This window comes from Astyanax mexicanus, chromosome 17 (assembly GCF_023375975.1).
Source record: "Astyanax mexicanus isolate ESR-SI-001 chromosome 17, AstMex3_surface, whole genome shotgun sequence".
NCBI classification, from domain to species: domain Eukaryota; kingdom Metazoa; phylum Chordata; class Actinopteri; order Characiformes; family Acestrorhamphidae; genus Astyanax; species Astyanax mexicanus.
Genome location: NC_064424.1, coordinates 44235793 through 44262578, shown reverse-complemented (window position 1 = coordinate 44262578; position 26786 = coordinate 44235793). Strand labels below are relative to the sequence as shown.

At 40.2% G+C, this 26786-nt stretch overlaps 1 protein-coding gene across 2 annotated transcripts in view; it reads right to left on the bottom strand.

The window, feature by feature from the left end:
• Positions 1-18237, bottom strand: part of rxraa (retinoid X receptor, alpha a) — a 270194-nt gene extending 251957 nt beyond the window's left edge. The window contains exon 1 of one of the 2 annotated variants that reach the window (XM_049466149.1): positions 18060-18237. In XM_049466149.1, coding sequence (XP_049322106.1) covers positions 18060-18090 — 31 coding nt within the window. In that variant the 5' untranslated portion in view covers positions 18091-18237. The remainder of the gene's footprint in view (positions 1-18059) is intronic. The other variant, XM_022676562.2, reaches the window with a different exon arrangement.
• Positions 18238-26786: the final 8549 nt, after the last annotated feature.

Sequence of the window (26786 nt, the reverse complement as noted above, 5' to 3'; positions counted from 1 at the left end):
GGTCTAAATGCTGGAATCCAAAAACAATGTATCTAAATGTTGGAGACCAAAAACATTTGACTAAATGTTGGAGTCTAAAAACATTTGTCTAAATGTTGGAGTCTAAAAACATTTGACTAAGTTATGCAAACTTTAATACACTGTAAGTTATGAGTTCTGTACTCGATCCTCTCAGGTAGCATGAAAACTTCTCCAGGAAGAGAAGACATCAACAGCCCAGGAGACTTCTTCACCTGCCATGAAGATGTTTCAACAGAAAACACAAGCTTCTCTTTCAAGGACAGCGAGGCGGGTTCACTTTCACTGCTTTGACTTGATGCCTCTCCTTTTAGATTTGGCTCAGAACGCCCTGTAAGGGAAGCACTAAAGCGCTAAAACTCCCTGTTCCTCCCCGAAACTTGTTTTTCTTCTTTCGGGAAGTTTTCACAGCGAACTGCACGATTGGAGGAGCAGTGCAGCTCTGCAGACCGCAGAGTCAGTTTCATGCAGTCACACACCCTCCACACACTCCACACTGCATTACGCAGCTGGACATGGGCAGCATTAAAACGTCAGGCTACATCAGGACAACTACAGATCTACTGGATTGCTCAAGAACATGGCTCCCAATGTAGAGAAGAAAGCCAGGAGCCAGAACATCGTCTCCATGCAGAGGGTTCTGGGAAAAAGAAAGCAGCTTGTTGTCGGCACGGATTAAAGCACAAGAAAAACTCATGAGCTAACTAAAGAGCAGCGCTGCCCGACAACACACGCCTGCTTCCCAGAGTAAAACATCTGCTGAACCTCTGTCTGAACTCTCAGCTGAGGCTTTACTGCCCCCTACCTCAAAATTGCTATTGCAATGGTGTTGCTAGATGGTTTTCATGGTGTTGCTATGTGGTTGTGATGGTATCCTTAGTAGGTGCTATGGTGTTGCTATAGTGATTACTATAGTATTGCAAGTGGTTTCCAAGTGGTTGTTAGGTGGTTGCTATGCTGTGGCTAGTTAGTTGCTATTGTGTTACTTGGTAATTGCTATAGTATCTAACTTGGTTGATAGGGTGATTTGGTTGATTGGGTTGAAGGTTGTTGCTACAGTAGTTGCTTAGCTGTTACTATGCTTTTTGAAACCTTTATTAAATGTTTGGAGCCCGTTGTGTTGCTCTGTGATTGCTACTGTAGTGCAGTTAGGTGGCTGCTATGGTACCCCAAGTAGTTGCTATTGTGTTACTAGATGGTTATTATGTATGTATTATGTAACAAATTAGTTGTAGCTAAATGGTTGCAATAGTGTTGCTGTTATGGGGGCTAAGATGTTTTCTTATTTCAAGCTAAATTTTTCACTGAACAATGGGCTATTTTTGATTCTCATAAACTGTTACCTCACATTCTTATGACTTGTTAGGTGGTTGCTAAGGTGTTGTTAGGTGGTTGCTATGGTATCCTATGTAAGTGTTGTTGTATCTGAATTGATCAATATAGTGTTGCTGCAGTGGAGACTTGGTGGTCGTAAAGTGTTGCTATGATTCCTCTAAAAAACATTTGGCTAAATGTTGGATACCAAAAACCTTTGGCTGACTGTTGGATTCCAAAAACCTTTGGCTGAATGTTGGAGTCTAAAAATATTTGTCTAAATGTTGGGGATGAAGAATACTGGTCTAAATGCTGGAGTCCATAAATGTTTGTCTTTGAATCTAAAAACATTTGACTAAATGCTGGGGTCCCAAAATGTTGGTCTTAATGCTGTAGTCTAAAAATGTTTGCCTAAATGCTGGAGTCTAAACACATTTGGCTAAATGCTGGAGTTCAAAAACATTTGGCTAAATGCTGGAGTCTAAAAACATTGGTCTAAATGCTTGAGTCCAAAACATTTGGCTAAATGTTGGAGTCTAAACACATTTGGCTAAATGCTGGAGTCTAAAAACATTGGTCTAAATGCTTGAGTCCAAAACATTTGGCTAAATGTTGGATTTCAAAAACTTTCAGCTGAATGCTGTAAGCCAAAACCATTTGTCTCAATTTTGGAGTGTAAAAACATTTGTGTAAATGCTGGAGTCCAAAAACATTTGGCTAAATGTTGGATTTCAAAAATCTTAGGCTGTATGTTGGAGTCTAAAAATATTTGTCTAAATGTTGGAGTCAAAAAAAACTTTTGTCTAAATGTTGGGGACGAAAAACATTGGTCTAAATGCTGGAGTCCAAAAATGTTTGTCTAAATCTTGGAATCTAAAAACATTTGACTAAATGCTGGGGTCCAAAAATATTGGTCTAAACGTACGAGTCTGAAAACATTTGTCTGAATGTTAGAGTCCAAAAATATGTGGCTAAATGTTGGAGTCTAAAAACATTGGACTGAGTTGTGTAATACAGATTCATTTGGTTAATATAACTCTGTCTAGAAGCTTTTGGTTTTTGTTGTTCAGTGGTTGGTCCAGAAGCTCATACCTGCACTGACAGTATTGTAGAGCACTGGAGCTCTGTCTACTACATCCCATTCCCGTATATACTGCCTTCCCAGAAGCCCCTCCTCACCCCCCCAGAGTACCACAGCTGCGGGACCTCTCTCTGAACCCTCAGCTGGGGGCTTACTGCCCCCCACCTCAACAAAAAGAGGAGAGAAAAAAATCCAACACCTCTCCATGTAACCATAGTCTAACGTGGAGCTGAACTTTAAAGCTGCGGATCATTTCCCCGCGGCAGCTGCCCGTGCAGTAAACAGATCCAGCGCGGCTCACCTGAGAGAGCTGAGGCGGAACTCTATAAGGCCGTCTCCAATGTCCTGCCATTTCCACTGCCGCCGGGGCACGGCTACGGGACAGGGAGACGGGGGCCGCGGACAGGGGAGCGCGCTGATACCCCAACAAACCCTCAGTTACATGTACAGCAACTCTATTACATCTAATACACCACACTGCTTAACCAAGGCTGGCACGGTGGTTGGAACATGTATTTATATATTTATATTATAGGTTAGATTATCTTAAAGCGTCAATGCAAGTCATTAATTTGAAATCAGTAATGCATTATTATTTTTTTTTAAAGAAAGTTAATTATGCTACCAAGTTTGACCCCTACTTTCGCCGTAATCTAATTTCAGATTTTTTTCAGTTTACTGTCCAGGAAAGGCGTTTTATATAATTCTGGTCCATTGCTGTGAGGATTTGATTGCATTCAAAGACAAAATATTATATGGATACTGGATGATCACCACTAAACATCACCATTCCCAACTTTTAAAAGTATAAGATCTATGTAAACACAATAGCAAGTGGAAATGGAGGAGCTACTGAAAGCGATGTCATGTGACCGAGAAAGCCTAAAAACTCACTGGTCCTCCTGTTTTTTCAATTGCAGTCCAGATGCAAGAGTAGAGTAGAATAGAAGTATAGAATTGTAGAATTGTGACCGGATAGGGCTTTATTCTACAGACTGTGTGTGTATGTGCATTTGCACAAATATTTATACATGCAGTATGTGTGTGTGTGTTTGGGTATAAAGAATATTACAATGATTTGGACTGAAACTTTTATTAATAATAGCTTTTTAATGCATCAGAAGTGTCATTTTTAAGACTTTTTTAATGTACTTTGGAAACAACCGTTGCAGTCAAACATCTAAAGTGGCCTACAAACACAAAACCATGCGCTAGAGCCGCAAACTCGGTTCCTTTTTTGTGCTTTTTTTCCATCTTGCCATCTAAAGTACACTCTGAAGTGTTGTAAAGTGCACGAAACCACACTGCCATCACCGTGGAGGGCACTGAAACAGCGGCAGCGCTCAGGAAATCAGACGTGCAATAGGCTGATGTGGTCTTTCAGCATTAGCATACAGTCTGCTCCTCAGTTCAGAAGCTGATGAAACATAAAAGGACCTGCATCATCTCCGCCCACAGCAGTAAAGGTGTCTACCAGTCTCCCTTCAAACGCTCCTTTACGTCCAGCTTTTGTCCCAGCCGCTCTAAATCATCTCATAATGAAGGAACAGTGAAGGTATAGCAGGCCCCAGATGCCTGCTGTGCCTCATTTCGTTGTTTAAGCACATAAAGCACAGAGGGCTACTTGAGCTTTTCAAGCAAATCATTTCCTCTCAGTACAGATCAAGCGCTCTAATGAAAAACAGACTCGGGCCCGGCACAAACAACGTCTTTCAAAGGATGGAAACAAGCTAACCGTATCAACAAGTGAGGACGGTGCCACCCTTAGACAGCATGTAACTGCTTTAGTTTACATTTTATTTATTTTGACCTTTTACTTATCTAATATTTAGCCTTTTTTACTTTTTTTATTTTATCTTTTTCTTTGTTTTATTCTCTGTTTTACTTTTAGCATTTTACCAATTTATTTCATTTATTTCGTACTTTTGTCAGGGTGGGGCAGACCTCAGACACATGAAGATGTAAATCAAGATATACTTTATTTACAAAAGTATAGGGCAGAGGGGTGGTCAAACAAAGCAAGGTCGATACAAGTAAACAGCAATAGCAAAGATATAGCATAAGAGAAACGGGAAACAGTCCACAGGTCATACACAGGCAGGGCAGTAACAGAGGGCAGGCAAAAATCAAGATCAGAAAAATACAAAGCAGGGTCAAAAATGAGAGATTAAAACTACAGGCAAGAAAACATGTAATACGAGTAAAAAACATCAATACTTAGCAAAAGACAGGTAGAACTGAGCCCCTTAAATAGGGCCTAAAACTGCTGATTAGAATTCCGTCGATTTGCTTCCTGGAAGTGTCACGTGCAGTGTCATGTGATCAGGATTGTGCATAATGTCTGTGTATGGTGCATCCTGGGTAATGTAGATCACAGGCAGAGCGTGGGAGAGTGTGGGAGATATAGGAGTGCTTTCAGCACCAAGTGTGACACTTATTTATTCTATCTTGTGTTTTACTTTTTATTTCATGGCCATTATTTACTTTCTTTATAATTTTGGTGTTATTTTAGCTACTTTATTTATTTCCCCTCTATTTCGTTATGTGTGCTTCTATTGTATTATTCAAATCATTTATCTCTTTATTTTATTGTCACACATTTTATTCTGAATTATTTATTTTTTTTATTAAATCTTATATTATCTTACCACTTCTAACCAATTTTTAATCGTTTTGTTTATGAAGTACCTTATTTTAGCTTTCCTGATTAAATACTTGATTTTAATTTTCATTTTATCTATTTCTAATCCCTTTAGGTTGTAAATGCTTGGCTGTATTGAAATTCACCTTTAATGTATTACCAAGAGAAAATAAATGTTAATTGCTTGGGTTCAAGAAATAATCAATGTATTAAAATATTACAATATTATATTCAGCGCTAATTCTCAAACAATAACTATATTACTAATAACAAATCAATAACTACTAAGGAACCTATATAATTTAAATGGGAAAATATTATTCTAAATTCACTGTTTGCATGCGTTTACATTTCCACTTGGGTGTTAACTACCCCTAAAAACACCCCAAGTGCAAATAAAAAAAAAAATTCACCCATCCGTTTTTCTGTGAATCAGTTTAAAGACTCTGCTTCTATTAGCCGTTAAGATGGATACATTATATAACCACCATATAACCACCTTGGCTACGCCCATTATCTGTCAACCCCCACCAGAGCCCCGCCCACTAGATCAGATGAAGGAACGTCATTTTATTCGGCTGTCAAACACACAACATGATAATACATCTCTACCTCGCACAAAAACTCACCTGTATTTATAAATACAGCAACAAACAAGCCAAAGTGGTTAATAACCCAATAAAATGGACCTTTGCTGGTGTTTTATTGAAAGCAGCAGGTGTGTGTGGTCCGTTCCTGCCAGCAGGAGATGCGTCTGGTGTCGGTGTGGAGAATCCCCTGTCTCTGCTCATTTGTCTCTGTTAGGTCAGGGCCAAACAAGAGTGTCACCATTATTGCTATTGATCTCAGGCAGTTAGGATCGATTTACCCTTCCCGGCCAAGACCAGCTGCTCAACGTCCAGACACTTCTGGGGCCTCTGAGGGTTCGGCGTGGGTCTGTGTTCTCAGGTAAACTCGGTTTAGCACACTCTAGAAGTTTGGGAACATTAGCTGAGGGTGGACGATATGGAAAAGTGCAATATCACAATATTAAACACTACTTATATAATAAAACTTGGATTTCTAGTTATATTTAGGAAAAAAATGGACTGAAATAATGTACCAGTCAGACGTCAAGTGATACCAAGTATACTAGTCTAGAATCCCAAAGGCAGTAAGGATAAAAAAATGATTTTTTGTGTTAGTAAATATTTTTCAAATACCAAAGTCCCTATTTAAATATATATACATATTGACCTGAGTATTTAAAATGAGGAAATAATCATGTGAAAATGAAAACTCACACCAACTCACATGGTTGGTGGTTCCCAGGTAGCATTAAGTATCAGCAAGAGCTTAGCAGATGTATAGCAGCGTTGTCTGAGACTTGGCATTGGCCATGATGAATTGGGCCAATTGCTGTATTATGCTCAGCAACTGGAGAGTTGGCACAAGCGGAGCAGACTGAATGCTGTATTGTACTTGCCAACCGGAAAGTTGGCAAAAGCAGTGTGGGATGATTGACATATTATACTTGGCAACTGGTGTGCTGCTCAGGCTGATTGCCATATTATACTCAGCAACCAGTTTGTTGGTAGTGGCAGGGGCTGATTGGCTTATTATACTCAGTAACCTGGGTGTTGACACAAGTGGCAGGGGCTGATTGTCTTATTATCCTCAATAACCAGGGTGCTGGCACAAGTATCAGGGGCTGTTTGGTGTGTTATACTCAGTAACCAGGGTGTTGGCACAAGTGGCAGGGGCTGATTGGTGTATAAAACTCAGTAACCTGGGTGTTGCCAACAGTGACAGGGGTCGTTTGGTGTATTATACTCAGTAACTGGGGTGTTGGCACAAGTGGCAGGGGCAGTTTGGTGTATTATGCTCAGTAACTGGGATGATGGCACATGTGGCAAGGGCTGATTGGCACATTATACTCAGTAACCAAGGTGTTGACACATGTGGCAGGGGCTGATTGGCTTATTATACTCAATAACCAGGGTGATGGCACATGTGGCAGGGGCTGATTGGCACATTATACGTAGTAACCAAGGTGTTGACACAAGTGGCAGGGGCTGATTGGTGTATTATACTCAGTAACCAAGGTGTTAACACAAGTGGCAAGGGCTGATTGGCTTATTATACTCAATAACCGGGGTGGTGATACAAGTGGCAGGGGCCGATTGCTGTGTTATACTTAGCAACTGAGGAGTTGGCACAAGAAACGTGGGCTGAATGGAATATAACACTTGGAAAGTGAGGTTTTGGAACAAGCATCATAGGCCATTTTCCATTTGTGCATTATATTCAGCAACCTGGGTGTTGGCACCAGTGACAGGGGCAGTTTGGTGTATTATACTCGATAACCAGGGTGTTGACACAAGTGGTAAGGGCTGATTGGTGTATTATACTCAATAACCAGGGTGTTGACACAAGCGGAAGAGGCAGATTGGTGTATTACACTCAGCAACCGGTGTGTTGACACAATTGGCAGGTGATAATTGGTGTATTATACTCAGTAACCGGGGTGTTGACACAAGGAACGTGGGCTGAATGTCGTATAATACTAGGCAAGTAAGGTTTTGGCACATGCATTACAGGCCATTTGTGCAATATACTCAGCAAACGGGGGGTTGCCACAAGTGTCAGGGGCTGTTTGGTGTATTATACTCAGTAACTGGGGTGTTGGCATAGGTGGCAGGGGCAGTTTGATGCATTATACTCCGTAACCAGGGTGTTGACCTAAGTGTCGGGGGCCGATTGTACTATTATACTTGGTAACTGGAGTGTTGGCAAAAGTGGCACAGCCTGATTGAGTACCATACTTTTGTACCAACCAGAGGTGTTGGCACATGAGTTCTCATCTGGAATGTGAGACGAGCTTTTGGTCCTGAATCAAGTCTAGATTTAAACCTGAGCCGGTCAGACAGATCTTAGGCTCGGCATGCCTGTGGTATTCAGCCAGGAGATAGCCCAAGTGATTTTCACTATCTGGGTTAAGTCAACACGTCCTCCTCTTCCCCTGCCCCTCCCTTCAGCCTGAAATTCAGTGGTTTATCCCCAAATCTCACCGGCTGATGAAGTGATAAGTGTGCTTCTGATTTATCACGAGTGGATGTGCTTATTCAGTGTCCTCACAGGCCTCGCCGCAGCCTCCCATGGGCTCAACCCGAGGCCCTGATCGCAGGCTGTGCTTCACATTAACGGAGCTTACCAGCTTTAGCAGGCCGTGGAGCCAGCCAGTGTGTGATCACTACGGAGAAAGTGATAGAACACAGAAGCGTCTTTCACTATCGTTGCATCAGAGAGTGGTGCTGAAGACACATTAGCAAACCAAACTCCTCTTAAACGGCCAGCAGGGATCCACCACCACAAGCTTCACAGATATTTAACAGACGTATAAACACAAACCATAGGGATAGCTTGCTTATTATTAATGAGACTACATCAAACCCAGCAAATAGCCAAACATTGCTTTATTTGTAAATTTGAAACTAAACACATTTTCTACTCATATCTTGAGTTTAATTCATTTTCTTTTACATTTTATTAAAAAAATAATAAAAAAAGAGTAGCACTTTTTGAAAGAAATGTAACATAAGAAAGGTAAAGGGCAAATATTAACCATGTAAGCTGTTTATATTGCTTGCAATTTAGGTGAAGCAAGCATGTGTAAAGCTTTTTAATGTAAAATTGCTTAATTTTGCTGAATTAAATACAAGTAACAAAGTAAACGAGTAACAAAAATATGAACACCACACAAGGGTTAAGAAAGAGTTTTAAGAAGAAATAACAAAAAAAAAAAAAAAAAAAAAAAAAAATGAACTGCTGAAACTTTCTGGCCTAAATTGAAAGTTCTATATGGGGGGAAAAGTAACACTGCTCATATTATTACTTAGTAGATCCACAATTCGCTGCAATTACAGCTGTATATACTTCGGGGTTTGTCCCTACCAGCTTTGTGGATCTTGAGACTGAGATTTTTGCCCCATTCTTCTTTGTAAAACAGCTCAAGCTCAGCCAAGTCGGATGGAAAGCATTTGTTTTTTGTTTTTTTATTTCATTAAGTGCAGTAAGGTTTTACAGTGTAGAATTAAAAAGATATATGATATAAATAAGATATATATACGCATATGTATCTAAAACTACAAAACTCCCATTTTAACTATATGCAAACTCTGTGACCTGTGATATACTGTATGAAGTAAACTCTAAGCTTGATTTCACAACGTATTATTCTGTTTTGCAATGTCTGAGCAATTCTGTGGATGATTCTTTAGCATTTTCCTGCTATGTGCATAAATCCAAGCCCACACCCTCGTGAGCAGATGAAAGATAAATCCTTCTTCTGCCAAAATGTTTCTAATCTTAAGCATTTGTTCAGTATTTTGGAATGTGAAACCTGTAACCACTTACTGGGCGACACTACAAAGCAGCGGCTGTTTGGACGTACAGCATTAAGTTTTTTAAACATGAATGCAGTTACAGGGGTGTGTTAAAGCAAGGAATCCACTAAAATGTGCAGAAAAGTGTGCCTTTACTCCTGGTAGTAGACATGATGCCAATAAGCTCATGTTTATCTGATTTGATTAGATATTTTAATGTATTTTGAATTTATAGACCCAACTAGCCACATAGGGTACCACAGCAACCACCTTAACAACCACCTGAGCACACTAGATACACCCAACTAGCCACATAGGGTACCACAGCAACCACCTGAGCACACTAGATACACCCAACTTGCCCTACAAGGTACCACAGCAACCACCTGAGCAACCACCTGAGCCCACTAGATACACCCAACTAGCCACATGGGGTACCACAGCAACCACCTGAGCACACTAGATACACACAGCTTGCCCTATAGGGTACCACAGCAACCACCTTAACAACCACCTGAGCATACTAGATACACCCAACTAGCCCCATAGGGTACCACAGCAACCACCTGAGCCCACTAGATACACCCAACTAGCCCCATAGGGTACCACAGCAACCACCTGAGCCCACTAGATACACCCAACTTGCCCTATAGGGTACCACAACAACCACCTTAACAACCACCTGAGCACACTAGATAAACCCTACTAGCCACATAGTGTACCACTGCATCCACCTTAACAACCACCTGAGCACACTAGATACACCCAACTAGCCCCATAGGGTACCACAGCAACCACCTGAGCAACCACCTGAGCACACTAGATACACCCAACTTGCCCTAGAGGGTACCACAGCAACCACCTGAGCCCACTAGATACACCCAACTTGCCCCATAGGGTACCACAGCAACCACCTGAACAACCACCTGAGCACACTAGATACACCCAACTAGCCACATAGGGTACCACAACAACCACCTTAACAACCACCTGAGCACACTAGATACACCCACCTAGCCACATAGGGTACCACAGCAACCACCTGAGCAACCACCTGAGCACACTAGATACACCCAACTAGCCACATAGGGTACCACAGCAACCACCTTAACAACCACCTGAGCACACTAGATACACCCAACTAGCCCTATATGGTACCACAGCAACCACCTGAGCCCACTAGATACACCCAGTTTGCCCTATAGGGTACCACAGCAACCACCTTAACAACCACCCGAGCACACTAGATACACCCAACTAGCCACATAGGGTACCACGGCAACCACCTTAACAACCACCTGAGCACACTAGATACACCCAACTGGCCACATAGTGTACCACGGCAACCACCTTAACAACCACCTGAGCACACTAGATACACCCAACTAGCCACATAGTGTACCACGGCAACCACCTGAGCACACTAGATACACACAACTAGCCACATAGGGTACCACAGCAACCACCTGAACAACCACCTAAGCAATAATCAAAGACACTAGACACCACTTAGCAACACTAAAACAACCACCTGGAAAAAAATCTTCCACCCACAAAAACAACACCTTCATAAACATCAATCACAACAGAGGCACTACAACAATTGCTCAGCAACACTTTAGCAACCACCAAGCAACATATTTTTTTCAACTGCCTGAAATACCATAGCAACGACCTTGACAGCAAAGACACTGTAGCCCTTAAAAGACCACAGCAACCACCTACCATACCAACATCTTAGCATCACCATAACAAAGAGATACCATCACAATGGCTTAGCAATCATCTTAGCAACACAATAGCAACCACTTAGCAACACCATAGCAACCACCTAACAACTGATTTGCAACATCATATCATCATAGCAACCAAATTGGAAGCCATTGAGATCATCTAGCAACACTATATCGATAACTTAACAACAACATAGCAATCACTTGTAATTTCATAACCATTAGCTTAGAAATCACTTGGCAACCACCTGAGATGCCAAAACAACACCTTAGCAACCACCTCCTGTATACAGCGACCCTTCAGCACTGCAGACCTCGAGATCTCAGTCTTAAAGTAAAGGAAACATGAGTTTTAATTGTAAAAAAAAGGAAAGTGCTGCCTGCTGTCGCCCTGATTCCCTCGCTCAGCTGCTGCTAATGGGTTCCTGCTCTTGGGTTAATGTAGTCCATTTCAGCCCAGTGCAAATAATTACTGATATGATATTAAAAGTTGGTTTTAAAATTAATTAACTCCTAAATTTGGCAGAGCCTGGCCTTACTTCACTGTGATCAATATGAAGATGTCTGCACAGGAAAATTAATTTTGCAATACCATCTAGCTTTCAAAACTGCATCAAGTGTGGATATTAGAGAAAATTATAGATAGGATCTTTTTCATTATTTAATATTTTCAGACAGCAATTACGCTGCAGAGGACTGGGGATGGTGAGCGCCTCCTTTTTTCCCAATAAAGATACTAACCCAAACTTCAGCCCACAGAAGAGCTACGCTAATTATGTGTATTTTTTCCACATAGGAATGAACCTTTTGGCAGCCTTTCAATGCCATCTGAGCACAATAGATAAGCACACCCAACTATTCACATAGGGCATCAAAGCAACCACCTCGCCAACCACCTCAGACACCATAACAAGCACCTGAAATACCATAGCACCTGACATACCACTTAGCAACACTGTAGCAACCACCTGCGATTTCAGAAATATAAGCTTTTTAATCAAATAGTGACCTTCATAGCAACCACATAAGATGCCAAAGCAACACCTGAGCAACCACCTACTGTATGAAGCCATAAAAGTCACCCGACAATGCCATTGAGATTATTATGAACCCTTGAATAGTTAATTCTGAAAGGGACTAAATCTGCCAAAAATTAAACTGGTGACATCTCCTTCTGTAAAAGTGATTTTATGCAAAGAACTTTAACAACACATTTTGTACAGCCAATAGACCTATTCTAACTTGTGTTAAATAGATATAAAAAAATGTTAGCTTAAATTAATTAGCTCTTATACTTTCTTATTCTTTTTTTTACATTATATTACTTAACATTGTATTTGGACACATTTTTATATATTATTTCTACTGAAATTAACTTAAATACAACCACTGCCGCACCACTCATCCCTTGTCAACTGCCACCACAGCTCCACCCAATAGATCAGCTGAAGATCCATTATTTCAGTCATTTTGGATTAAAATCTCAGACAGTACAGAGCAGGATTAGCCAGCAGACTTTGTCTGAGGGAGGGATCTGTACCCCACCTCGTCCCCAACTCATAACTTTGAACAACAAGTTTGTCTAGTCTCTATAAAATAATTAATACCAATAGAATAGAGCTTCCTAGAGCAGATAAAAGAGCAAATGAACCTGTTGGCGCAATACCTAATGCCAGGTGTTGACTGGAGGGGTATATATCCTCCAGTTTTAAGCTGTGGAGAAGTGAAACTCTATTCTCTGAATTGATGGAGCTCTATTCTGTATATAATAATGCTCTTGTTGCACAGAGCAGAAGACCCTGCAGACGGGGGAAGTAGCACAGCACTGGCAGCACACTGTGTACCCTGTGCTCTGTGTGATGTGTTAACTTGTGTTTGCGCTCTGTGGCTGTGCGGGCAGTCGCTCATGCGTGTAGGTTGGCGTGAACTTTGCAGAGCCCACGTATATATCGGCTGTGTGATCTCCTCCGCACACCTCACACCAAGTGTGTGTGGAGGCCTGTCAAAGCTTATTATAGTCACACACTCAGACGATCAATAGAGCAGAGTCTGGAAATGTAGCAGTAAAGAGAGAGAGAGAGGAATCGAAATAGAAATAGGTGTGTCAAAGACGAAGAGAAGAAGTTGTCACACTGAAAAAAAATACTGGCTTAACTTAACTCATATTGCTTTGACTCAATTAAGTTGTAAATACAGGGGCTGGACAATGAAACTGAAACACCTGGTTTTAGACCTCCCTTTCAGACAGCTTCCTCTTACAGCGTCCACAGTTAATCCTGTTGGATGTGGTTGGTCCTTCTTGGTGGTATGCTGACATTACCCTGGATACCGTGGCTCTTGATACATCACAAAGACTTGCTGTCTTGGTCACAGATGTGCCAGCAAGACGTGCACCAACAATTCGTCCTGTTTTGAACTCTGGTATGTCACCCATAATGTTGGGTACATTGCTGTGCTCTTACCCTGCTATTTGAACCTTCGCACTCTGCTCTTACTGCTGCAATAATGTGCAATTAATGAAGATTGGCTACCAGGCTGCTCCAATTTCGTCATGATACCTCCCACACTAAAATGAGAGGTGTTTCAGTTTTATTGTCCAACCCCTGTTTATGCAATTTTAAGTTTATTTAACTTAACTGAGTCAAAGCTAGCTATCAGTCAGCGTTCACACAACAGCGTTTACAGACTCATTCCAAATCACACCAAATCACCCACTGTGCCCTACACTGCTCCTAAAGAGTCTACACTCTGGTGACATCTACAACTTAAAGTGCAATTGGATACGTGTCTAAAGGGGAAGGGTTTTTTTTAAACACCAGGGCTTTATACCTCTCTAGCCCATGCCTGATATAAAGCATGGTGTTTTCGGTTATACTACTTTTCCGAATGTTTGTGGACACGCCTTCTAATGAAGGTATTGTAATATTTGACTAAGTAATAAGTTCACAACTTATATTCAGTGTTTTTTTTATTATTATTTAAAACAATGTCTGCATTGTAAATTAATACTAAAGTTACGTTGAGAATATTCTGTAATGGCGGTATGATGCGTTACACTGCAGTAGGGTGGGGTGAAACACTTTTTTCCATTACTAAGTCACAGTCAATATACGGAGAGGATCCAAGGGTGTGGTTGAGGTTCCCACATCCTCAGGGTGAAGATGGATTCTTCATCTTTTATTTCAGTGCTGCTGCTTAGAAGTGTCGGGAGTACAATGAAACAGCAGAAGAAAAGGTGTGGGAAGGATAAAAGCTTCAGAAAGCAGAACAGAGCAAAAGCACAGCCGTGCGCTGCAGCAGAGATCTCAGCATAAAACTTTCCATATGCAAAAATATATACATATATCAGCCATAACTAAAGAGTTGGTATACAGTGAATAGCCGTATTTGAGTCATGCTCTAATCCATATTATGTCAAGAGCCAAGTCAGCTCAACTAAGTAAAGAAAACAAAATACTTTAAGAAATGAAGGTTAGTCAATCTGAAACATTTTCTTTTGGAATTTTTAAAAGTGTCCTTATCTGCAGTCCTTATTTGAAGACCACTAACAATGTTATGATGAAACTGGCTCTCATCAGGACCGCCGCAGGAAATGAAGAGCAAGAGTTCCCTCTGCTGTACAGGATAAGTTCATCAGAGTATTTGGTTTCTTTTACACTTTAACACAATAAGAAGGTGTGTCCAAACTACTGGCACTGTATATATATATATATATATATATATATATATATATATATATATATATATATATATATATATATACATATCTAGAAACTTTAACCTTCTTTTTTTTTTTAATCCATTTATAATTTTACCCATTTTGGCCCCAACATCCTGCCATGATTCAGTATTTTCACAAGGACTGGTGACAGATCCATCCCTCTCTTTCCCTGACTCACTCTCTCACACACACACACACACACACACTACTGCTTCTGTGAAGTTTGCCTAATTAATCCTAAACAGGTGGACTAATTAGGCAAACTTTTTTTCTGATTTTTTGCAACAATTGGCAATAGAAAAAAAGATCTTTAGAGGATCAGATGTGTTTCCTCTAAAGTACAAAGTCTTTCCTAACAGCAATAAGTGCAGATTTATACCATTTAACCAGCAGCCAAATGGTACATTCAGTATTCTGTATCACTGCACTAATAAACAATATATATATTTTTAATTGCACATTTTTCATTTGAAAGCCAGACAATTTTAGATCATCAAATTCTTGACACATATTTAGTTGATGACAATGTTTGTAATGTTTATAATGTTTATAATCTTTACTGGCACAAAAACCATGGGCATTAAAAAGGACTTTCACTGAAAGGTACAGCCCCAGCGACAAGCTTTGTAATATTTTAAGTACAAATCTGTACTTATTTTTCTTAGTGTGTACTGTGTTTTGAAGAAATAAATTATATATTTTTTAAATATGACCTTTAAATAATGTCAAATTCCTATTTGACATGTTTTGAAACACCTGTACACTCAGACCCAATGATTCCTGATACTGGACTGCTGTACATTACTGCATTACTGAGCCTCCGGGAGCTTTCCTCCCTCTGTAAGCTCCGCATCACTGCACTTCCTGCACATCCTGCTATCTGATTTGATTGACAAGGGCACAGTGACACATGTAGGATGGCTGCTCACACCTCAAGCGTCAGCGGCCTTTAGCTTCAGCCTCCGTCAACAACTGTAGTGTCTCTGTCATCGTGTCATCATCTTCTGTTCATGTAACGGAGGGAGAGCAGCTGAAAGGGACAATACACAATCGTCCTGCCACTGCAATCAACATGATGCTTTATAGAGCAGTCATTCAGCCCTGGAGACGGAACAGGTACCCATTCAGAACAGAAACCCTGCAGATAAACATGTCCGCTCTGTTCCATACGTAGAAAAGCTCGGGGATGGGAGACGAGACGAGCCACAGCCACCCCACAGAAACACACTCCGGCTTTTGCAACAGCAGTGGCCTACATTCCTGCAGCCTGTGCCAGCAGCCCTGTTGCAAAATCAATGCTCCAAAGCCCCTCTTGACAAAGACGTGAGCGCTTCCCGGCGGTATGAAGCCTTCGCGCCCTGCCAAACATATGTCAGGCCGAAATTTATGAGTTAGATTTAATTTAGCATTTTCTTCCCCCTCTTTTTTTCCCCTGCCTTCCCTCTCGCTCTTTTGTCCTGACAGATGAAATCCGTGGGCTAAGTATGGCAACCGAGCCAAATAGCTCAGCCCGCGCTCCGGCCAACGAAAGTAACACCGAGGATCTCGCTGTCCTCCCATGAAACGCTAAACTGCTACTTACAGTAATTTGCGTAGCTTGAAGATAAACACCGCTCTACATTAACAAGCAGCTCCGCTTGTGCAACAGCGCTGAGGAATGGGAACGCATACGAGCGAGCATTCGTCACTCAGATATAATAATAATAATAATAATGCAGATATCAGCATTTATTTTGGCTCTCTTCATTGGTCACACATTGGTCTCCAGTTGCTGTTGGGAATGCACTGCTATTATACAGTATACACCTCCTTTATCTCTAAGATAATGTACTGAAGCAGAAGGAGCAAAAATACAGTTCATTAAATGCACACACTGGAGAAATTGTTCCTCTGCCCTAAGCTACAGTCAAACAAACTAAAATATGTTTTATATTGTATATTTTTCACCTGGAATTCCAGCTTTCAGTTAACAGCTGTGCTGAACTCTTCAAGAGTTAATTAAACTTGAATTTCTCGCCTCTATAATGTGTTTGAGAGCATCAGTTGTAAAGTTGTGAAGAACTACTCAACTGAGTAAAGAAAAAGAAAAGAAAATACGTTAAGAAAGGAAGGTCAGTCAATCTAAGACATTTCCAGAATTCTCAAGTATCTTCAGTATCCTCAAGTGCTGTCAAGATAGACATCAAAAACATTGTGATGAAACTGGCTCTCATCAGGATCAACCCAGGATAGAAAGAGTAAGAGTTTCCTTTGTTGCACAGGATAAGTTTATCAGAGCTTCCACCCTCAGAATTTTTGGTTACATTTTTTTTTGTTTAACACGTTAAAGTTACTAAATGATTCCTTCTGTGTTCCCTAATAGTCTGGATGACTTTAGTATTAATGTATAATGTAGGATAAAGGGGAAAACATTAATTCAAAATGATGTTGATGTTCTTAAAGTAGTGTTGGAGCAGAATATTCCACAAGATTCTAAAGAGGCATTACTGGAGGCTTCATAAAGGTCCCATCCACATATATACAGATATTCACAAAAATTGGTATTACCCTTTTTTCATTTTTTAAATATATTTCGGTTTAAATTCATGCAGTGGGCCAACACTATATATATTTTAATCTGAGTTAGCAACTAGGAAGTAGCAACTAGGAATTTATTGCTATTATATATCTGCAGGATTATCAGTCACGTAAGCTTGGGGTCATACAAATATAATCAACTTGGTTCCAGCCAGCATATAGTCTTTATACACTCAGCAACACAAAACAGCTATTGCAACTTGCTCTTACAGCCTACAACACTGAGACCAGGCAGATCACTATTATATAAAGCATACAATACATAAATCCATATAAACAAAGAGAAGCAGCAGCAGCCTGTGGAGAATGACTACACACTGATGGTGAGTGAGAGGTCGGAGGACACGGCTAATATGCAAATTGCGTGACAACATGATGAGAAACTATTGCAGAACTGAGCATGTGCAGTAGCGCAAAGACATTGGCTTGGCCTCAACTAGGGTTCAGCTACAATTAATACATTTTGCCGAAACAGATTATTTAAATCAGATTTGTAACTTTTAGCAAGAAACTTTTATAATTAATATAATGTTAGTTGTTTACACCAAACCAAGTGCAAAGTGACCATTTCCTGCGCAGACTGAGGCCCAAAGCCTCATTAAGAACTCACCCATGTGGATGTCCAGGTAGAAAGGGTCCATGGATGCTGCTGCTGGATGTCAGGATGATGAGCAGACGTCTGATCAGTGGTCCGGTCTCTCTCTCTCTCCCGCTCGCTCTCACTGTTTCCTCTCTCTCTTTCTCATGCACCAGCCCTGGCTCTCAGAGCGAGCTCAGAAACTCACTCTTCAGCAGCAGGGTTTTTTCAGAGTGGCCGTTTAAAGAATAGACTGTCCCCTGTTGCAGATCAATCTGTTGAGAAGTCCACATTCTCCCTGAATTAGGAAATCCTGGCTTTCTTCCACTGCACAGCTATCGAGAGTGAGCACTGCAGGATGGATTTGCAAAACCAGACTTTCTCATGGCGGTGGCACCTCGGAGGACAATGGCGTTCGAGCGTGGCTCGTTTTACTGTTTGCTTTTACCTTACAGAAATAGAGTTTCAGGTCTGAGCTTTACAGTCTGCGGCTCACAAACAGGAACTCGTGTTAAATAGAGGCGTGATGGTCTGAGCGCTCGGACTGCTTTTATCAATATTTATTTTAACATAACGCAAAATTACATTGTTTTGAATTGAATCAAAAAAAGCACAAAACACTGTAAAATCTAATTAGTTGCATTTACTTTAATATATATATATTAATAGCCATTATTTCTTATACTAAGCAATGATTTTAATGTAGAATACTTACCATAGATACACTTCTGAATTAGAATATACCACTGACAATTAAAATTAAAATTCACAATTAAGAGAAGTTGCTTTTTCTTAATACTCTATTTAATACCACTTTTAATAACATTTACTGACTCCACCAAGAGATGTGTGGGTACGAGAGAGAAGCATGTAGCTCAAAGCAAAAAGTCACATGAATTCAGATTTGACCGTTCACGTTCATTTTGCATGTCCATGGATCAGATACGTATCTAATTTAGGACCACATATGAAAGTGACTCAAATCTGATTTGGAAAAATCCAATTTGGCACGTTAACACAGCCATGAAAAAATCAGATCTGAGCCACATTGAGCAAAAAAAAAAAAAAATCAGATTTGAGTCACTTCAGCCTGGTAATGTGAACATAGCTTTAGTTCATTTGAGTTCAAACAACTCACACACATATACATATACATATACATATATAAACACACACAGGCCTAGGGGAATCTCTCCTTTCAAAGTGAGAGAAAATGAGAGACTACAGCGGAGGGAAAAATCAATTCAGCACGAGCCATCAATCCAGAAAAGCACTCAAAATCGGCCATTTACTGCATAATATTTCAATCTGCAAATGAGGCAATTAACTAAAGCCCCTTGTCTTGACGATCTAATAAAGCAGGAGGGAGGAATGTCGCAGCTGGAACAATCAGGCCGGCGTGACCCCTCCACACACATCACTCACGTCACAGTGACAGCCGCGGTCCAGCCACGGGCCACGCCGACCACGTGAGTGGACGACCGCCTTAATAACCCACCCTGAGTCACAGTGAAGCCATGAAGTGACATTCAGTGACAAAAGACATACTGAGGGATCCATCACTGCGGAGAGAGAGAGAGAGAGAGAGAGAGAGAGAGAGAAGAGAAAAGAAAAGAGAGAATAGCTCATGAACAGAAAGAGAGAGAGAGAGAGAGGAAACCCTCTTACCCACAGATGTGTCCTTTCATAGCACCTGTTGCTAAAAGGTGCAAAAAGAACACTTAAAAAGTAAAATTATTAAATTATAATCTAATGAAACGTATGAAACATGAATTTTCTCCCAATTTAGCTAAATCAATTAACCCACCACTTACTATCACTCCCCCATTCACTTGCAATGCTCCCTCTACTCCTCGACTCTAGGTACTCTGAGGAAAGCGCCGGGTCCCCAGCTCTAATACATCAGCTAGCAGATGCCTGTTCTGACCAAGCATCAGCACATCATGACATAATGAATGATCTGTGGAGAGAAAGCTATCTTCCCACCCAGAGAGAACAAGGCCAATCATGCTCTCTCGGACTCCGGCTGCTGAGGCCAAAGCAGGATTATATAACCAGCTAACAAACAGAGAGAGTGAGAGCGAGAGAGAATAGCTCATGAACAGAGAGAGAGAAAGAAAGAGAGAGAGAGAGAGACAGAGAGGATTATAGTGAAAACACTGCGCTCAGCTAAACCCATCCACCCACAGGTGCGTCCTTTTATAGGTGAAAAAAAGAATCCTAGAAAAATTCCATTATATCCTAGTGAGATGTTTAGCACATGACACTGTCTTTCCAAAAAACTTTGATTTTATTAAAAATTATTATAAAATGTTGCTTTTACCCAATTTGCACCCAATGTAGCTAAGCCAATTAACCAATTAATTAAGACTCTAGGCACTTATAGCACTTTTCCACCAACCTGGAACCGGCACTGGTTTGCGAAACTAATTTAACAGAGCATTATAGAATTTATTGAATGGTACACTGTTAAAATGAAAAAAAAATTAAAACGCAAATTACTGCACTAGCTCCTAGAAAACCACGTTGGTTTTCCACCAACGTGGAACAGGCACTGGTTTGCGAAACTAATTTTGAACTGGTTTGCCTCGTTCCCACTACCAAAAGTAGTTTCCGAAACCAGAAGCATTCGTTTGCAGCGGGAACCAAAGAATACTAGGTTCTTCAGAGCAAACAGTGACGACATCTGTAGCTTAGTCTGTTTGTACAGCGCCCTCTGTTGGTGATGTATGATGTGAAGTTTTGATGTTTTTACTAAAACTGGTGGAAATCTGTGCAGAAAAGCACCCAAAGAGAACGCCGGGTCCCCAGCTCTAATACATCAGCTAACAGTTGCCTGTTCTGACCAAGCATCAGCACATCATGACATAATAAATGATCTGAAGAGAGAAAGCCAAAAAGATCTTCCCAGCCAGAGAGAGTAAAACCAATTACGCTCTCTCTCTGACTCTGGCTGCTGATGCCAAAGCATAAGGATATATATAACCCACTAACATACAGTATATCCCAGGTATACTGTAATGTTATAAGCATGTTAAGCAACATTTTAAAAAAGGTTCCAGAAAAGTTAACTTTTAATGTTACAGAAATAATGTTCAGGGAATGTTCTGAACACAATAATGGTTTGCATCACAATGCTATTAGAATGTTCCTCATATAACGTTTCTAGCTGGATAAAAATTAACATTATGGAAATGTTAAAAGTAAGAAAATAAAATGCTGTGATAATTCTGATTAATCTGCTTTAATTTTATTTTTATTGATTACATTATCATGTTTAATACCTTTTAAATAGTTGGTTCTTTTCCAAACTGATAGACTTCAAGTAGAGTTCCGCTCCAGTTAAAACGCTTCAGATCCTGAAGTGTTTTGTTGACAGCACTGTTTTGACCCAAGAGTAATGTAATTATGGAGCTAGGAGTGATGTTTTTCTGCTTGTATCTGCTTAATGGACTTTATACGCTGGAGTTACATGCAGGCAGCTTACCCTGTTTGCTATTACAATACCCAGCATGCTCCAAAAAAATTCCATCTCCAGTCCTGATGTATTTTCAGAGTGGCTGTAGATGGGCAAAGTTGCCTTGTATACTTGAGTGCGGAGGCACAGTGGAGAAACATGTCTGTACTTAATGTTCAAACTGTGACGCCAGGTAGAGAGGAGTGACGCGAGCCGAGTTAAAAATACAGACAGGTTTATTAGCAGGAAGGCTAACAGGTTCTGCTAACAGAATAACCAAGTAAACAATGATCTCACCGATAACCAGAGACGTAGTCAAAAATACAGTCCGAGTTCGAAACCGAGAAACAGTCCAACCATACAACAAATCCAATAAGGGCAAAACAAAAGACATAAACCGATAATCCGAAAACAGGGTCGTAACGAGAAGGCAAAAACAGTAATCAGGAAAACGCTTAGTACGCAACATAAGTCGGCAATACCTCGCGGTGTTTGTTTACAAATGGATGCCATAAATACAGGATCTAGATAAGAATGAACCGGAAGTAATTTAGTACACAGGTGAATCAGAGCGTCGGAGCATAACGTGATTGGGTGAAGGGTTATTATTGATGTCATAATCAGGGGAATTCTGGGAAATAGAGTCCGGTAGTGTGGAAGGAGAACCAGGCTGCGTAACACAAACAGTTGAAAAAAAAAGAAAAACATCCATCATGACCCTCAAATGGGTTCTACAGATTTTTTTTCTCTATGCTTCTGTTCAATAGCATGTAGGTTATTATTATTATTATTATTATTTTAATAATGGAGTTCATGATCAAAGTTGGCTGATGTTTAATAGTTGAAAATGCTGCATTATGTCAGAGCTCCTGTATGAATTAGGGCTGCACAGAACATTGTTTCAGCATCATGGCTACTGCTCTTAACTACTTTACCTCAGGTATAGGTAAAGGAAAGAGCCAGAAGGTAACATAGACACGGAGGCGCCCAAAAACACTGCCGTCCAAACACTCCACTATTCACAAATGCATGAGTGATTGCATGTAATGGTCAAGACAACTGCATCAGCATCTCAGATTACCACAGTGTTTACCACAAAGGCAGAAAGATGCAATTAGTTTTGACTGGATTTATAGAGAACAGAGACGGCTAAATATTATTATTATTTCTTTTTTGTCAATTAAACACAGAATATTGTTTCAGCATCATGGCCACTGCTTAGACTTGCCAAGTCTCCCGGAAGTTGCGGGAAGTTGCGCATATCAATAACGGCTCCCTGATGCCCGCAATCTAATCTATATTCATGAAATGCATGCAAAACAGAAAGGGTTCTGATTGACATGTTCTCTACAAAGAGTCTGTGAGTCAGCCAATCAGTTTTTAGTGTGGGCGGGCAGTGTTTTTTCCCCTCCTGGGATGCATTCAGGAACATCATGGCTCCTATCAAAACTCATTTCACCTCTAAATTTCTCTAAAGTATATCCATGTCTGGTAAAAACACACTTATTATGAGTAAAAACACACAATAAATAAGGCCAACTACGCTTAACACAGCCTAGGAAACCTAAGAAGGTGACTTTGAAGGTTTCTGGACAGTTCCTACAGTAGCAACGGTCACCACAGTACATACGATACAGCAAGTATTTCTCAGCATGTCCTAAAATCCTAAAAATAGCGTAAAATGAAACTCTTTTAAATATACTTAAGTATCATTTAAACATTTAAGCTACTACATGTATGGAACCCCATATTTTAAATATGCTTACAGTGGAAGTATAATGCATTTATTATGTATTGCAACTGTATAACTATTATACACTAAGTATATTAGAAATGTACTAGGAATTGATGATAAATATATGTGATCTATTTACATTAGAGTACAAATAAGAAGCACACTCCTGGTATACTTCATTGGGTATAAAATGATATTTTAATATCCTGTACAAAAACTTTTAGCGTGGTACAAATTTACTAAACAATTAATAAATTAGTAATATAAATTTAATTTACTTTCTAAAAAGTTACATGATATATGGTACTTTAAGTGAACTACTGTAACAGATGTTTTTATCACACTTTGCTAACAATGTACAAAAGTATATTTGAAAACAGTATTTTAGAAGTATATTGAATTATATTAAACTAAAAGTGTATTTCATAGTAGTCTATTTTTAAACAAACTATATGATCAAATATTTTTTTGAAAGTAATCCTAATATTAATGTACGTTTGATATATTTTAAGTAAGTACATAAATCTGTTAGTGTACTGTATTTACAGCATACTTACACATTTCCTATGTTTGTAAGTACAATTAAGCATATATATTTTTTTCACCAGAGCACACTGTGCTGCTTGAATATTGACTGTTGCAGCACATTCAGAGATTTCATTACATTACATTACATTACATTACATTAAATTTGGCAGACGCTTTTGTCCAAAGCGACTTACAATAGTCAAGTACAAAAGTAATAGAAGTTTAAAGGTAAAACATCTTTAGACAAGGCTTAAAGGAGGTCAAAGGGAAATAATGGGATAGAGGAGTGAAAGAGGGGAAGAAGGAAATGAGGTTAGAAGTAATTAGTGTGTTAGAGGTGTTAGGAGAGTAAGTGCTCTTTAAAGAGCTCTGTCTTCAGGAGTTTATTAAAGATAGTGAGAGATTCTCCTGATCTGGTAGTGGAAGGTAGTTAGTTAGAGGTGTTAGGAGAGTAAGTGCTCTTTGAAGAGCTCTGTCTTCAGGAGTTTATTAAAGATAGTGAGAGATTCTCCTGATCTGGTAGTAGAAGGTAGTTAGTTAGAGGTGTTAGGAGAGTAAGAGCTCTTTGAAGAGCTCTGTCTTCAGGAGTTTATTAAAGATAGTGAGGGATTCTCCTGATCTGGTAGTAGAAGGTAGTTAGTTAGAGGTGTTAGGAGAGTAAGTGCTCTTTGAAGAGCTCTGTCTTCAGGACTTTATTAAAGATAAATGATCAAATTCCACAGGTTGGATTATAATGGAGAAATGGTGAACAGAGAAAGTGGGTTCAAACCTGCGTATGAAGGACAGAAAAAAGAGAATGCTGGTGTGAATGTTCATTCTATGATTAAAGTCTTTGACTCAGAGGCACAGAGTGCTGTTAAGAGTCGCTGCGAGACACCCAGCACATGTGCAGCACTGCGAGAGGGTTGGGGGGGGGGGGGGGGGGTATCCGAGACTATGTAAACAAATCACAGAGCGAAATCTGTCACTGCGGCCCCCCTGATCCATGCTGTTGGTTTGTTCCCTGCTGGAGAAGCATTTTTCCTGCTAAGAGCTTTTGTCACCGCTAAGGGGAAATAAATGAAGAGAGAAGCTTTGTGAAAAATGTCCTTTCATCTCGCGTTCATCTACAAGTCTGAAGCTGCCTCACTGAATAGTCTCAGCACACAAGGACTTGCTTTAGAAATTACCACCAACCTCTTAAAATGAAAGGTGCTACAGAGAGTTCTTTATGTGATGGTTCCATAAAGAATCTGTAATTTATAAAGGATGTGTGTGTGTGTGTATTTGTGTGTGAACTTATGACGATTTTATGAAGTGGATGTAAATGTCCTTCACCAGTTTAAAGGATCTTACAAATGTGGTTCGTTATGGAGATAAATATGATTATTTTATGTCATTGCTTTTTTACCTTGTGTGCAAAATGTGAGAAATGTTGACTATGTTGTCTCAAAAAAAAAAAAGAATACTTAAGATATTTTATGATTTCTTTTCATAGGACAACACTGAAGAAATGAGACTTTGATACAGTGTAAAGTAGCCAGTGTACAGCTTATGTAACAGTGTAAAAACTGTAAAAGTTAAGGTCAATGAAACTGAAACACCTGGTTTTAGGACACAATAATGTATTGTCTCGACGGACAGTTCTGGTGGAAACAGGAAAAGTTGAGGTGTTCATTGAATTCTGCGTGATTTGATCAGCCGTGGTTTTACATTTTTTGGATACAATCCGGGTTAGCACCCGAACATCCCTTTCAGACAGCTTCCTCTTACAGCGTCCTGTTGGATGTGGTTGGTCCTTCTTTTTGGTATGCTGACATTACCCTGGATACCGTGGCTCTTGATGCATCACAAAGACTTGCTGTCTTGGTCACAGATGCGCCAGCAAGACGTGCACCAACAATTTGTCCTCTTTTGAACTCTGGTATGTCTCCCATAATGTTGTGTGCATTGCAATATTTTGAGCTTAGCAGGGTAACTGTGCTCTTGCCCTGCTAATTGAACCTTCACACTCTGCTCTGACTGGTGCAATAATGTGCAATTAATGAAGATCGGCCACCAGGCTGCTCCAATTTAGCCATGAAGCCTAACATGGACTAGACTAAAATTACCAATGGACCACGGAGTACAGCGAAAAACTGTAGATCATTCAGCCTGTCATTTTCTCAGAGGACGTGAATAAAATCACAGAGGACCCCCCTGAAAAACTAATCCCATCCAGATAGAGCTTAAGTGTTGTAAATTACTTGAACCAAAAGGAGAGAGATCCAGTTAGATTTGAGCAGCGAAAATGCAACATTATCAAAGTGGGGCTAATAATGTTTTTTTTAAACAGATTTAATTTTAAATTAAGCTTAGTCCCAAATTTTCGACTCAATTCTTCTTTCAATGAAAACAAATCTCCATTCGAAACATAATGTAGTCCAAGACTACAAAGCTTAATCCCTGACGATACATGTCTAGAAACAGTGAATACTACATTGGAGTGTACTGTAGCCTCACAACCCATAAGACGTCACACAACTTTGCACAAGTTCAGCACCTCCAGCAGTGAGGAGTGGGTATAAAGCACAGCCTGGGATTTGGCCTGAAGGATCTGGTCATGCTATGGTGTTGCTTTTCCCTTTCAGCTGCAGGGCATGAGCACATTATTCATCCTGAATGCCTCACTAAAGCAGAAAAAACGTGAATTCCTGTATGTTTATCTTTACATTTTCTGCTCTGAAAGTGTGGAGAGTGTGGAGGCGGGGGGCTGAGGGGGAACTCAGATCGGGCCTCACGGAGGGCCGGATGTTTGAGAAAGACAATATTGCGGGCCTTGTGACAGAAATCTTCCCTAGAGAGAAGGAGAGAGAGAAAGAGAGAGAGAGTAAGAGAGAGAGAGGCTGCAAGACAAAGAACGAGTGCGAGAGAGTGGTGAAGGAACCACATCTGTTTTCACTCAAAACAATCAGCCTCAACACTGCAGGCAGCTCCAGCCTGTTATTAAAGGCTTTCTCCAGCCTGCCGAGGGACGGCCCACACCGGCACATTCAGACCTTCCTCCTCGAGTGGACGCTTA